This window comes from Bos javanicus, chromosome 16 (assembly GCF_032452875.1).
Source record: "Bos javanicus breed banteng chromosome 16, ARS-OSU_banteng_1.0, whole genome shotgun sequence".
NCBI lineage: Eukaryota > Metazoa > Chordata > Mammalia > Artiodactyla > Bovidae > Bos > Bos javanicus.
This window is the reverse complement of record NC_083883.1, coordinates 5,121,439-5,136,950: the sequence shown is the minus strand read 5'-3', so window position 1 is coordinate 5,136,950 and position 15,512 is coordinate 5,121,439. Positions and strand designations below refer to the sequence as shown.

General features: G+C 54.1%; 1 protein-coding gene across 1 annotated transcript in view; it reads right to left on the bottom strand.

Annotated features, from left to right (window-relative positions):
* MAPKAPK2 (MAPK activated protein kinase 2) overlaps nt 1-14,022 on the bottom strand; it is a 48,787-nt gene extending 34,765 nt beyond the window's left edge. Inside the window, exon 1 of the mRNA XM_061382057.1 lies at nt 13,617-14,022. Coding sequence (XP_061238041.1) covers nt 13,617-13,922 — 306 coding nt within the window. The 5' untranslated portion in view covers nt 13,923-14,022. The remainder of the gene's footprint in view (nt 1-13,616) is intronic.
* Between the last annotated feature and the right edge of the window lie 1,490 nt (nt 14,023-15,512).

The following is a 15,512-nucleotide window of genomic DNA, read 5'->3' as shown; positions in this document are numbered from 1 at the left end:
CCTGACCCAGCAATTGAACCGGGGTCTCCTGCATTGCAGGCAGATGCTTTCCCATCTGAGCGATCAGGGAAGCCCCACGGATATCCAAGGAAGAAGACATAAACCTCACCAAAAAAAAGTTACACTACTTTTCCAGAACTCAATCGTCGTCATCAGGAAAATGTATCATCCGCAGACTAAAAAAGACAACTGGATTCCTGCCCAAGTACAACTGCTGCTGCTTAATGACTAAGTTGAGTCCAACTCCTTGTGACCCCATGGTGTAGTCTGCCAGGCTCCTCTGTCCATAGGATTTCCCAGGTAAGAACACTGGAATGGATTGCCATTACCTTCTCCAGGGGATCTTCCTGACCCAGAGGTTGAACCTGCAACTTCGGCACTGGCGGGCAGATTCTTTATAAGTGAGCCACCTGGAAAGCCCCATCCAGGTGCAGCACAAAGGCCAGATTCAACCTGACCAAGGACTCCAGCTTCACATGTGTGGTCTTTCAGCTTGATTCTTGCTCCCACATTTGGGCCTCTTTCCCACCATCTGACTGGACATACACTCTATCAAAGCGGGTGGTTATCTGAGCCAAGAAATAGGTACCACCTCAACCTTCTGGGGCACCAAGTGAACAGAGACCAAAGCTGCAGTGAGAGAGGCCAGGTGGGTATCTGCAAACACCTGTTGTATTTAAATAACTCTCAGTATGTGGAGAGGACAATGGACACGACACTCCCTCACGGCTCCCGCAGACCAACTTACTGTCTCCTCCTTGGGAGAGGTACTTATCACACTTCAGCGACACAGGCCCTCGGAGAAGAGGGACGCCGGCAGGGATGGACGGAGGAGGCAGGATGGGAGAAAGACCACATACTAAAAAAGCACTGTGGGGGAAGGGAGAACCATCCAGCAAAGGCTAGATCTTTTTCTGAAGTTTACTGGAAGACTGGGTTTTTTTCCCCTTCTTGCTCTATAAAAAGAAAGAAAGAAAGGGAAAAAAAAAATGTTGCAACTTCCTTTGTCACAGCACATGCTCAGGAAGAAGCGACCTAGGCCATTGCTTCACTTTCCCATCCGCACTAACGGCCAGTTCCATCCTGGGCCCGGACTTCCGCTCACCCAGCACCCGAGAGGCAGGAGGCAAGGCGGCCAGACCGAGGGCCCAGAGAGCCTCCCGGCACCCCAGTCCACCTGGAGGCCCCCACAGGAAGGACGCGACTCCGCGGGGAGGGGAGGAGCCCCGTGAAGGCCCAGAGGAGGACCCGCGGCCTCGGCTGCAGCCTGGCCAGCCCGTCCTCCCGGCTCCATGGATGGCCGGTCAGCGTAATCCCAAGCGCTTCCGGTTACAGAAACAGCCCAGGAGACGTCTGCCAACGGAAGATGGGAGCCCCAGGGGAGTCCCGCAGCCTGGCTCTCGCCCTCCTGCTGCCCAACCGTCTGTGTGCAGTGGTCCGTGGGAGGGTCACAGGTGCGAGTTCGCACCAGGCAAAAGGGACCACACCCCCGACCCCTCTGTCCTGGAGGAGCCCATGCGAGTCTCTGTTTCCTTTGAGGCTCTGATTCTACCAGTTTCCCCAGAGTCTGCTACCTGAACCTCTTAATGGGTAAGACCTGGATCCAGCCACCTGGAGGCACTGCTTGTGTTGGAGAGCATCAAGAGGAAATGCCTGTGAACCGGCACAGTACAGACTGCAGGGTCAGGCTATTTGCGCTCCTTTATACACAAAGGTGTCCGCTCCTCCTCTAAACTCTAAGTTCCCAAAGGCAGGGCTCCCATCTGATCACTGTAGCAGTTTGCACACAACAAGCATTCCATAAATATTTGATGAAAAAACAAAGAGCTGAATCAACTAAGTACTGAATCACAGTGGAGTCAGGGAAGAACTATAGGAGAGGCAGTACTGGAGGCTATCTGGAGCCAGACAGGAAAGCCAGACGCGCCCAGCATTAGTAGCCTCAGGGCTCTACACTTTATTCCTTCTGCCTCCCTCTCCCCCAAATATTTCTAGGGCTCACTCAAATGTCACTTTTGCAGTGAAGCCTTCTCTGAGCCCCTATTTGAAATTTCAACACCACACACACGTTCCCAGCATTCCAAGGTCTCCTCCCCTCCTTTATTTTCTCCTTTGTACCTACAGCCATCTGACAATCTGTATCATTTATCTGATTGTATTTTGTCTGTCTCCCCATGCTAGAATGCAAGCTCCACACAAGCAGGATTTTCTTTCTTTCTTCTTCTTTTTTTTTTTTTTTTTGATCTTTTTGGTACACTGGGGTATCCCTCAAGCCTGAAATAACACTTAGCACTTAGTAAGTGCTCAATAAGTAACTGCTAGAGACTGAATGATTCTGAACATATTTCCTCTCCCATAAAACAGGGACTTTTACTTTGCAATATTAAGGATTAACAAGAATGTAAGTGAAACACTTAATATAATGCCTGATACACAGTATCTGCTTGGTAAAGACTTGCTATTAATCTGGAAACCCTTCACAGTGTTGCTAAGCTTTGGACAGTGATCTGAAGGAGACAGAAGACAGAATATTGTTGTATGTATCACTCATTCTGCTGTTCTGATCTATCCTTAGGGAGATGGCAAGTCATCCTTGGCAGTGCTAATTTTCTCGAGTAGTAAATTGCTTTGGAACTCAGAGAGCTAGAAGGTACCCTGGGGCAAATTCCACTTAGAAAGGAAGGGGTCCAGTCTAAGTTGTTAGAAAAGAATCAACCCTCCTTATTCTAAACCCCTCTCTTCTGACATAGCAGAGGTATTAAAGGAGTCTAAACCCAAGAGGAAGACCCAGAGTGATCACCCCTCCAGGCTAATCCTGCCATCTGGGCCTCCTAATGGCCACTCAGCAGGGAAAACGGGAGGCAGGCACAGAGAGGATTCACATTTACAAACATTAGTTGAACGGCTGAATGAATAAAAATACTACAGCCCAGGAGGCATGAAAGAACACTGGCCTGCAGAAAGTGAGGGCAGAGAGGGTGGCTCCCAATCCCTGGAGCCCTGGAGCCCGGGCTGACCACCTCTTTCCCAGCAGAGGGCCGTCAGCAGCAGTGATGAAGAGGGCCCTTCAGCACAGGAGAGCCCTGGATTTATGAAGAAAAAGCTGAGTGAGGCCCCAACAGGTTCAAGAACTTGCTGAGACCCACACAGCCGGGTGGGTGCTTCAGAGGCCAGGCGGGTTCTTTTCCCCGGCCCGGAACTCACGGGTTCCCCGAGGTTCAAACCTCTAACCCCAGTCCCGGCATCATGCTGCTCAATGCTGGCCCTCTTGTAACATACTGGACGAGGCCAGGAGATGGGAAGACCACGTCAGACTGCATCCAGGTGTCTCTGTGTGTCTGGGGCTGACTCGAAGACGCCAAGAACTTTGGGAGAGCTGGCAACCTCCACACCTGTCCCTCCCTCAGTTAAAGTTCTCCAAAGGGCAGGAAGGTCATCTCCACAGTGCAACACGAGACAGAGGAGCTCTGAAACAAGGAGGAGAGGCATCAAGGGAAACTGTGGTCAGGGCCCTTACAAGAAAGAGAACTCCGTTAGCAGAAACGCCAGGTGCCAGCTTGAGTCAGCAGACCCCAGTGGGTGAGGGGAAGACCTCCCAGAAGACTGTCCTGAATGGCCTTTTAGCAGACAGGAGGGAGACCAGGGAAAGACCCTTAGGGAGACCCTCACTAGAGCCCCAACTCATTCTCAGAATCCAGGCCAACCCTGTCCCTCACCCAGTCACCCCCCGGAACCCTGAGGATCACCACTCCCAATCCCTGGAGCCCTGGAGCCCGGGCTGACCACCTCTTTCCCAGCAGAGGGCCGTCGGCAGCAGTGATGAAGAGCACCCTTCAGCACGGGAGAGTTACACTTGCGTAGGCGGCATCCACTGTTACTCAGTAATCACATCTTCATGAGGCAGCTGGGTGTGATGCACAAGGCCAAGATACTCTGGAGTTTTTTTAATGATGGTATACAGTTACTACATAGAAATAAGAGGAGACGAAAATAACGGAGATGGAGGTCTTCACGGAATTTACCATAAGAGAGTCTCGGCGAGTGTGACAGGGAGGGATGGGAAGACCCACTTCTGGCCTGAAAGGGGTCCCAAAGGAAGGAGCAGCGTGGGCACAGGGCGAAAGAGGCAGACCCAGACAAGGGCTGGGGCGAGGCGGGGGCCAGGACGACCCAAGACCAACGGGAGACACGCTGGATAAAGGAGCGGGGCTTAGAAAGCAGGGTCCCGGAGCACACAGTAGACATACGTCACTGGGGCTAAAGCACAACATATGTTCAGAAAAAAACAGACTGAGGTCAGATCTAAGAAGGACGTGGAAGCCTCTTGAGCTCTGCAGTCAAAACGAACCCACTGTTTAAGCTGGGAAGTGACATGATCAGAGCTGTGCTTCAGGCAAACTAATCCCCACGCTTGCCAAAGAACCCAGGGGGCAAGACTTCATTCCAACGCCCGCCCTCTAACTACACCTCAAACTCAATTTTATTTTCCTTTTAAATATCTAAAGCAAGGAAACCAAAAGTGCCCGTGAGAGCAGCAGAGCTGAGCACAGGCGAAGGGGCACTCACGGCCCCTCCTCCTCCCTGAGAGCACAGGTGACCGAGGGCCACGGCTGGGGGGGACACAGAAGCAGGAAGTCCTGAGCGTCCCACTGGCGTCCAGCGGGAGGGACACGGAGCTGCGGAGTGGCAGCAAGGGGAGGAACAAAACGATGCTTCTGTAAGCATGAGAGGTGACGCTACTCAGTCCCTGTGGCCTCCAGCCTTCCTCAGACGTGGGTGCCTGTACGAAGCCAAGCACAGAAAAGCCAGACTGCAGCAAGCTCCAGAGCACGCGAGCTCTTCCCCCATCCACCTGCATTCCTCGGATGCTCCGAGTTCCACACACGTGGCTTTAAGCGCCCTGGGCTCCCAGTCTTCCTCCCCCGCAACCCCCAACTCTTTGAACTCTGCAGAAATCAGACCAGACAAGCAATCTACAGATTCTTCAATCAGAAAGACCGCCCTCACCTAAGGCTCCCAGAAGCCTGCCTTTAAAATTCTTCCTCATCTTCCTCTAAGAATTACAGAAGCCAGGCCTGGAGGCCCAGGATCAGGGGAGGAGAGGGAAAGCACGGCTCCCCCAAGGACAGGGACTCCTGTCAGAGTTAAAAATAAACCCTTAGCAATCTACACCCAGCTCCTCCCCTCCAGAGGCCCGTGGGCCTTGGCAGAGAAATCCCTCCCTGGGGAGCAAACCAGGCCCCAGAGGACAGCCGGGAGCAGGTGGTCACGGAGCCAGGCTCGGGATGGGACTCCAGCTGCAGACGGAGGGTCCCCCAAGGCACCCCTTCTCCCAAATAAGCCCCCACACCAGAAAACAGACACAGAAGCCCCCTGTCTGGTGGGGTCAGCACCGACACCCTCCGAGGATTAGGAACAAGAGGAGGATGTTGAAGCCAACGAAAGGGACCACTCTGCCCAGTGTCCATCCGGCAACCAGGAATGCAAGCTGCCTAAGCCCATGTCCTCACGTGGTTATATGGTACCAGGGGCACCAGGACCACCTGGGGTACCAGGACCCACGGCAGCAGGAGAAGAGGCCACCTCAATGGGCCTCAAGGGTCGCAGATCACCAAGATCCCTGCCCCCCCTCCCCCCAGTCAGGAGGAAGAGGAGACCCAGCTCCCAGTGACATCCTGCAGGTGGCCCAGGGGGAGGCCGGGGGCTGTGCCTGACTCACGACAGAGGCTATTCTTGGAAGCCGAGGGGATGAGATCACACTGTGGATGCGGTAACCCGAAGCCCCGGACTGCTGAGCCCTGTGCAGGGGCAGGTAGCCACTCAGTCCCCCGGCAGCTGGGTAAGGGCCTGGCAGCCGCCCTGGGCTCCCCACTCAGCCCCACGCCCCCTACCCCCACCCCCAGGGAACGCCCCCCTGCAGGCAGGACTTGGAGGAAGGTGGAGCTGGAGGCCAGCACAGAGCGCCTCACGCCCCTCCCCAGAGCCCACGGAGCCTCCAGACACGCATCTCTACACCTGGAGGCCAGCACTCGCAGCTCGCTCTCAGCACAACCAGCCAGGCTGCCCACCAAGCTCGGGCTGAAAGAAGGGGCGAAGGGGGAGGGGGCGCCAGTGAGTGTGAGAAGCAGTGCGGCGGTGCAGCAGGAAGGCCTGGGCCGCTGTTGGGGCGACCCGTGACGGAGGGGGCAGCAGGCCAGGTTTATTTCTAGTGTCTGAGACAAGAGGGGCTGAGTGACAGTTCTGGGCCCCGGTCGGGACGCCAGGTGACAAACATCCAGTGCAGGCTGGGAGCCTCATGACAACATAAAGAATCAAAATGACAGCAAAGTGGTCAACTCGATGACCTGCCTAGGTCGGGGGTGGGGATGTTGGGGGAAGCGGGGAGGAGCCCCTCGGGAACATGAAGGTGTAGGAGCTGGTGGGGGCGCGTCAAGAGGTCCCCTCCCAGGTCCCCGTACCTGGGACTAGAGAGATTTTGCTTTTGTTTCACATTCAAAAGAACCATCCCAGAGATAAGCCACACAGAGATGTTCCCGTCATCTTCTCTGAGACAGGAAAGGCTTCTGCCTTTGGTCACCACTCCTCACCTCCCAGGCAGAGTGCTGCAAACATCCCTGAAGAGGAAGGTGCCCTTTCATATGACCCTTCTGGACAGCTCCGGTTCCGGGCGGAACACACACACAGCCTGGCTGGTCCTAGAAGGGAACATTGCTTCCGATAAAGGGTGACCTTGGGGCCACGTCCCAGCCTCTACTCCCTGCCAGATGGCACGCAAAGGTGTTTACCAGGTCAGAGAAGAGAGACCCTCGAGAACTCTACACTGCCAGAGGCTGAGCACAACTGTAGCCCCCTTTCCGCTGAGTCTTCTCTTCCTTCAACCAAATCTCCTGGCCTGGCACCGAGGACCCTGGTCCAAAGTTCAGGGCTGAAACCACTGCGGTATCTCTAAATGGGCCGGAAGAAGAGAAGAGAAAACACCTATCACCAGGCATTTCCCTCTCCTGTTGCTTCCTCAGTCCCGTCACATCCTCTAGCACCCAGTCCTATGGGTAAGGAGGAGTACCCAGGTGTACCTGGTATGTATCCTAACTTCCCATCAGCTCTGGGAATCAGTTCCCAATTCTCACTCAGAACAGCCCCAAACCCATACTATCACTTCAGGTGAATTAGAAGGTGGCACCCACTCGGATGGATGCAGACATACACCAAGGCAAAGCCTGACAACTGCAGGGCACAGCCGACCTCAGTGGCCGCGTCTGGCCCCACAGCTTCGAATGGGAAGGAGGGTCAGATGGAGAGTTCCCGGCTCTACCCTAAGCCACACAACACTGGTTCTTCCGATTTCTAAGGAAGGAGAGGATTCACAGCCCACTGAGTTACAAAGCCCATCCTCTCCACTGAGGCTCTTGCTGGAACACAGACCAAGTCTTCACACGAGAGAAGCAACAGCTGGTCCGTGATGGTATTAATTAACTGGGCGGGAGCTGCCCTGGAACCCAGCAAGGAGCCTGTCAAAAGGGCATCCACGCTGGATGGTACTGCTGATGGTCAGACGTGGAGCACAGCAGCCAGCTCTCCTGCCTCTTGCCTCCAGCATGGCCCGCCTACCCCACACTCCTGTGCCAGGGGCCACCAGTAGCCTGACCCTTCGACATGTACACTGAGGCCTGGGAAGCTTAACTAACCTATTCAACGTCATGCAACTAGTTAGCAGGGCACCAATACTAAATCGATCTTTCTCTCTTTCTTTTCTTTCTAATCTAACACATAACCCATGGTAATACAGTCATCCCTAGCTATTTGTATCCATACATATCTTAAAACACAAAATATCAGTATTTCCCGAAAGACTAGAAAAGGTACAAAATCTGGTTTTGGTTTCGTATCTGGTACATATCAAGATGCTCAGCGGGACGACCTTATCTCCTTACCAGCGTCCCCATTTTGAAGCCGACTGATGAAGAAAGAGCCCAGTGACTGGTTAGTGGACACTGAGGTTGGCACTGCCAGGCCCACAGTCCCCACACTCGCTCCAGCAACCAAAACACCAAAGGAACCCAGACCCAGAGAAGGTCCCGGGGAACCGGGTCCCAAGACATGGCTCTGATGCTGACACCAGGTAAGATCTTGCATGTGTGGCTGAACCTTTCAGAACGGCCCAGCCTCTTCCTCGGTGAGGTGGAAAAGGTCAAGAAAGAGGAGCAGGGAGTGTCGTGAGCGCTAAGCTATGAATTGTGGGTCCCTTCAAGATGGGTCCCTGAGCCTTTCATCATGACCAAGAGTAGCTGAAGCCTCTTCAGACACGAAGAACAGCTCTGTCCAGGTCACAGCAGCTACGAGAAAGGTGCAGCACAGGGGAGAGGGGAAAGAAGAGACTCCACAGGACCCTGGAGAATACCTGAAGCAGAGGAGGAGCAGGCAGTCAAGTGTGAATCCTGTGCCACAGACACAGGAGCTTCCTGCACCAGGGCACAGGAGGGCCACTTGGGAATCATGGAAGAACTCAGACGCAGATGCTGACACCTGACCTTCCTCCGGGCACAGATTCCAAATATCCCCAGGCTCTGTGGGCGGGGAGGGGGACTTCCCTCAGCCCCAGGACATCCAGGGATTTCGTTTACCTCCAGGGATTTAGTGCTCCTCCAGGCCTCTCCCAATAAAATCATCAATTGATGATGGCCAGCTCAGATTCCAAGCAACCAAAACATCTTAATCAGGAATACCAATACCTTCATCCCCTAAAAAGGAGCCCCTAAGGGCTTCCTTGGTGACTCAGTGGTAAAGAATCCACCTGCTAATACAGGAGACACGGGTTCCATCCCTGGTCCGGGAAGATCCCACATGCCATGAAGCAACTAAGCCCGTGGGCCACAACTACTGAGTCTATGCTCTAAAGCCCCTGCTCCACAGCAAGAGAGGCCACGATGAGAGTCCATGCATGTTAACTAGAGAGCAGCTCCCCACCCACCACAACCGGAGAAGAGCCCGTGCTCAGCAACAAAGAACCAGCCAAAATTGATTTTTCAAAAAGGCGGGGGGAGCCCCTTAATTCCCAGACACCCATCAATATTTGGTCCTAAGGCTGCCTTTCTCCCCACTGCTGTCAGCCGCTGACCCCACATGTTAGCTGGAGATTATTTTCAAGCTCTGTCAGAGCCCAGAACTCCTAAGTGAAAAGGAATCACGCGTTGGCCCAGCTCTGACCCTGCCTCAGTGGGTGTCAAGAGCCCTGCTGCAACAGGCAGGGCCCAAAGTAAGGCGCAGGGTCTCTGAACCCAGAAGCCAGACCTTCCCCCAAAAAACCACAGGCCCCAACCTCAGAGATTTGTAACTTTTCTTTATAACATCCTGTTAGTTTACTTCATGCTCCTCAAACACTTTAACATCCGCTTTTAACACAAAGATCCGTTAGGCTCCACGCTGAGCCCCAGCCCTGCGTGCTCCTCACAGCACGACCCCTCCCCCCACTCCCCCACGACCACCATCCCCTCTCGAAGGCAGATGTGGGCATCCCCCAGGAACCAAGCAACACACTGTCCTCAGCACCTTCAGTCCTCACAGATACCCTCTTCCACGTTCCTCTACTTCCAACCACACAACTTAACCCCTAGACCAGCAAAGCCCAGTAGAATTTTCTACTAGCTCGAAAACGTTCCTCTCCACTGTTCAATGCAGTAGCCACTAGCCACATCTAGCTACTGACAGTTGACATGTGGCTAGCAGCTGGCTTTTAAATTTAACTCAGCTTAATTTAATTCATCAATTTTAACTAATTTTAATTTAATCAGCTCTGCATGGGCACCGGCTACCATAGTGGACAGTACAGCCTTAGACTATATTTGTTAATTTCATAATTCCCCCTTCTCCAAAAGAGTTTCTGGACCTCCAAATTTTTAAGGCACCACAACGCACATGGTAGGATGTTCAGAGAACTGTTAACTACCTGTAATGATAGTGGAGATAAAAGAGGCTGGTCAGTCAGTGAACCTTTGCTCACCTTGTGATTCCATCCAGCAAACCCCCGTCTGGAACACTGCCCCTCACCCAGCTACACTAACTCTGCTTGCTCCCTGAAAGGCACACAGCAGAGGGTGCTGCCTGCGTGCGGGGATGAGGCAGCCCTGCTCTCTCTCTGACAGTGTCCAGACCAACCCTGAGAGGTTCTGATCAGCGACCCTTGGTATCAGCAGACACCAAGGAAGCCACATGGCCGCGACGCGAGTCACCTGGGGAGGGAGCCCTGGAGAAAGGGAAGAAGAAGGAACAGGACTTTGCTTCCTCTAATTCACACAATGGAAAGACAAACAGAGGTACGTTACAACATTCTATACTCTGTAAAGCAATAACATGCTTCACCAAATCAGAGTCACACAGCAGAGGAGGACAACGGGTGCTGGCTTTAATTAAATTTGTTCAGCTAATACCTAAGAGTCACCATGACACAATGAAGCAGGAAGCAGCAGGGAACAGGACCAATTCATGCACGAGTGGGTTGAGACTAAGTGTCCCTACCAAAGAAATAGTGAACAGAATTCTCATGTTCTTGCACAAAAAAATAATAATAGTAAAACAAGATTTCTAGCAAACACTTCCTAAAAAGAGGAGGGGGTGGTTAAAAAAAGAAAGTTTGTTACTCCAGATCAAAACTTACTTACAGAGCTGCTGAGTTGGTTTATAACCTGCCCTTCCAACTTTGGGGATCAGTGCTGGGAGGTGACAAATCCCCACCCAGCAACCCCTGACCCAACAGTCAAGGAGGGGCCTGGAGTGAGCGCAGTTCCTGGGGCTTGAGGGGCTCTGGAGCAGCAACCAGTCCTGGGACCAAGCCCGCTGATGTCACAGCAGTTATCAAGTGGGAAGGAGTCAGACATCCTGGGTTCTGATCCTGATTCTGCCAACGGCATGGCTGTCTCACCTCAAGAAAGCCTTTGCTCTGCGCCTTGGTTTTCTCATCTGCAAAATGAGAGAGTCAGATGAGATGACCTCTACTGTCCTTCCAACTCTGAGTGAAGTATGAGTATGACTCAGACCTTAGCAAAAGTAGCCAGGAGAGACCATGAGGCAAGGTCATTGCACCAACCAAAAAGCATTTCAATGCTGCATCTCTCAGGTGGATGGAGAGAAACAGCAGGGTGGGTTGAGGCTATTTTTAAAAGCACTGATTACATTTAATAGGACTAAGAGGTCACCAGACCACAGACAGAGGAGCAGGCCATCACAGCAGCTGCCACCTCTCATCAAGTCTCAGGGCTGTGAGATAGCAGAGAACCCCGTCAGAGGCCCTGCAACTCTCTGCCCTAAACCCCAGGAATGGCCTCACACTCTACACAGAGCAGAGGCCTCCTCCCTTTCTCTTCAGGCACCTTTCTGATGAGGCAATCCCCACCACATCTTTCTCCCTCGCTTCATAATCAAAACACTCCTGGTTTTGAAAAATCATTTCACTACTCAGCACCTACGGTTAAGTTAGTCAAGATTCAAGATCTGGAAATCTCTTTGGTGTGTCTCTGGAACAGAACTGTTTGAAGCAGGCTTCCCCCACAGCTGTAATTATGTCTTACCAGCATTTGGACGTGGAAGCACTGTTGATACTGCTGTCAGTCTCTGAATGCCTCATCCCTCCTTTCTTCCTCTACTATTAAGTTTTTATACAAAGATGTGTGGGAAATCTACAATCTAACAGTTGAGTCAACTTGTGAGATCCGGGAGCAGGCTGCCTGTCAAAACACACTCTGACTTCAGTTGTCACCTGCTTCTAACCTGCGAAGGGCAAACTAGGAGTGTTATTTAAAATACTGCCGGATCTTCCCTTTCAAAATTATTTAAAGGGGAAAAAAATCCAAATCTCTCTATTAATTACAATAGAAATCTGAATTGCCACCCAAAAGCATTTTAGGGGGTAGTTTTGTATGTCTATCAAATAGAGTAAGGAGCAGAAGTTGAGAGCTTTTGTTATGAGTCTTTATACCATATTCCAGCTATCCAAGAAAATGAGCAGTCAGTATCCCCAAACTGCTGGTGGGTAAAGGCAGATGGCATCTCAGAGGGGACAGAAAACTCTCCTGGAAAGAACATCTGTCACTTCCTCAACGGTGCAGGTTAACTGTGGTCCAACTGTGTTCACTCAACTCCACTCCCCAAGGTCAGAGCCACGGTCAAACAACCACTCTCCTTCCCTGCCCCAGTTTTGAGTATGGAAAGAACAGCCTAAGGCACAAATATTAAAGGGTTCAGGATACTGATGCACTCCTTCTCCAAAAGTCCAAAGCAATAGCTTGTAGTAAAACCAAAGAAATCTGACAGTACTGAGGCTAGCTGAAGTTCTCCCTGGAAAGCAAGAACTGAAAGCAGCAAGAAAACAATCTTAGACGCCTGAAAATCTGTAAATCAAACATGTTTGCCTTCTACAATCCCAAGTACCAGGGTTTTATTATATCTAATTATATATTCCAACAGTCCCACCCATGACACATATCTGAATTGTGTATGAATAGTTGAAACACAGCTAGCCATAGGGGTTGAGGGGGAAGAGAAAATATAACACAGGAAGTATTTTTCTCCTCCTCCAATCATTAAAGACACCTCAAGAGAAATAGGCATTATGTGTCACCTTTAGAGATGTGGTTTGATCTGAAACCCCGCTTAGGGGAAAACCTTTTTAGTGACCCTAGACACTTGCTCACACTGCACTGGGGACTCATCAGGCCTCCAAGTTCATTATTTTTAACTTCGAAGTAGATATTCCCACTGAAATCCCCTTTCTCCCCACACCAGGCTCCTTAAAAAAAATAATAAAAAGAGGTTGGCTTTTCCGAGCTCCAGGAAAACGCTCCCTCCTACTGTCCACCAATCGCCCAAGTCCAAGACTCAAGTGGCCATCTCCGATTTGTGGAATCAGCCCGGGTCCAAGCGTGGTTTTCCAGACCTAGTTTACAATGATCAATGGAACTAAGGAAACAGCAGACACCGCGCTGGAGCCTGCGGGCCTCCCATCTGGAGCCTCGCGGGCACCGAAGGTAGGAGGGGGCCAGCTCCCGGATCAAAACAATCCCTGCCCCCGCGCCCGGAATCTCCAGCCTTGCACCTCCCCGGCCGGCGCGCGCCCCGAGGCGGCACAGCCGCACTCACGAGGCCCAGGGAAGTGAAATCACACATTCCGGCTCCCAAATAAGGAGCGAGGCTAAATAAACCTCTTGAGATCCGACTTCTCCAAACCAACCCACCAACCAGCTCAATGAGTAATGGGCCTTTTGTGCCCGCGCAAAGAAGAGAGAGCCGGGAGGAGAGGACCGGGAACCACAAGCCCCCCGAAAACCGCTTCCTGAGACGGGGAAACGAGCCCAAGTGGTCCCCGAAGCCAACCGCGGCGACTCGGCCGGAAGGCGCTCAGACCCCAAACGCCCGAGTCTTCACGAGTCCCCAGGAGTCCCCGCAGGTGACCGGAAACCCGGCCCGCGCGGCCGCGACCCTCCCGCAGCGCCCGCAGCCCCCGCAGCGGCCACTGCTCAGCCGTCCGGACGCGGGTCCCGGGAGCGCGCCGGCACCGCCACGACGAGCCGCCCGGGAGTGAGGGGGCGCCCGCCCTGGGAGCCCTCCACCCGCCCCGCGCCACCTACTTTTAGGGCGAATTTCTCCTGTGTCCTCTTGCTGAAGATCTGCAGAACTTTGCCGTTGATGCCCAGCCCCAGGACCTGCGTGGTGACCTTGTAGTCGTCGATGATGGCGTTCTTCTTGATCTGCAGGCTCGACCTGACGTGGAACTGGGGGAACTGCGGCGGCGGCGGCTGCGCCGGGGCGGGGGGCGGCGGCGGACCGAGGCACAGCGCGGGCGGCGGGCCGGGGCACGGCGCGGGAGGCGGGCAGCACGGCGCGGCAGCCGCGGCGGCGGCGGGCGGGGGCGCGGCGCCCGCGCCGGACAGCATGGTGCCCGCGGGCGCGGGCGCGGCGGCCGGCCCCGCCTCCGGCTCCGGACGCGGGCCCCGCCGCCCCCCGCCCGGCCGCGAAGTTTGCTCCGGGGGGGAGCCGGCTTCCCCGCCCCGGCCCGGCTCCAGGCTCGGCGGGTCGCGCGGCTCCGTGGGTCCCCGCTGCGCGCCGCTGGCGCCCGCCGGCCCTGCTGCCTGCCTGCCTGCCTGCCGCCCTCCCCCCGGGGGCTGGGCGCTCGGCGGGACTCGGGGGACGGCGCGCGGGGCCCGGCCGGGGGGAAGCGGCCGCGCAACAGAGTACCCAGCCCGGGGGCCGGCGGCCGCGTCACACCCGCGTCTGCGTCCGGGGCCGGGCCTTAAAGGGGAGGGCCGAGGGGGCGGGACCAGGAGGTGGCGGGGGTAGGGCGGGCGGTGTGGGCGTGTGGGCGGGGCTGGCCTTAAAGGGGAGGGCGCACGGCGTCCCGAGAGCCCAGGGCCGCCGGAGCTGGGGACGGGCGTGAGGACCGCCGCACGGAGAAGTCCTAGTTGTCCATTAGTGAGGACCGCCGCACCGAGAAACCCTCAGTTCGGTTCAGTTCAGTCGCGCAGTCGTGTCCGACTCTTTGCGACCCCATGGAACGCAGCACGCCAGGCCTCCCTGTCCATCACCAACTCCCGGAGTTTATTCAAACTCATGTCCATTGAGTCGGGGATGCCATCCAACCATCTCATCCAAAACCCTAGTTGTCCATTAGTGAGGGCCGCTCAAAGGGAAAGGGAGGTGCATGAAAGTGTCTGCATAATCAGATAGAAAATCCACTTTCTCCAATTGCCTACCTCAAGACAGCAGCCGCTGGGGGTGTCTTTTCAAGGCGAAGAGGACTGCGTTCAGACTGCCTGAATTTAGGCGGCCTTTTCCTTTCGCTAGTCGGTCCACCACTCCCAGTGGCAAGAACAGGGTGTGGAGAGAATTCCCTGAGACAGTGTAACAAAAAGAGACAATGTACCTCATCTCCAATATGGAAAAGTTAGCCCCTGAACCTAGACATTAAGAAATGGGTGTTTTTGAAGAAGCCAAATTCTGGTCCAGTTCAGCCTCATGTCTCTGAGGAAGACACCAAGGAAAGTGAAAGTCACTCAGTCGTGTCCAACCAACTCTTTGGGACCCGGTGGACTATCCAGTCCATGAAATTCTCCAGGCCAGAAATTGGAGTGGATAGCCTTTCCCTTCTCCAGGGGATCTTCCAAACCCAGGGATCCAACCCAGGTCTCCTGCATTGCAGTCGGATTCTTTACCAGCTGAGCCACCAGGGAAGCCCACCAAAGATCTGCTACTGCTGCTGCTAAGTCGCTTCAGTCGTGTCCGACTCTGTGCGGCCCCATAGAAGACAGCCCACCAGGCTCCCCCATCCCTGGGACTCTCCAGGCAAGAACACTGGAGTGGGTTGCCATTTCCTTCTCCAATGCATGAAAGTGAAAAGTGAAAGTGAAGTCGCTCAGTCGTGTCTGACCCTCAGCGACCCCATGGACTGCAGCCCACCAGGCTCCTCCATCCATGGGATTTTCCAGGCAAGAATACTGGAGTGGGGTGCCATTGCCTTCTCCACACCA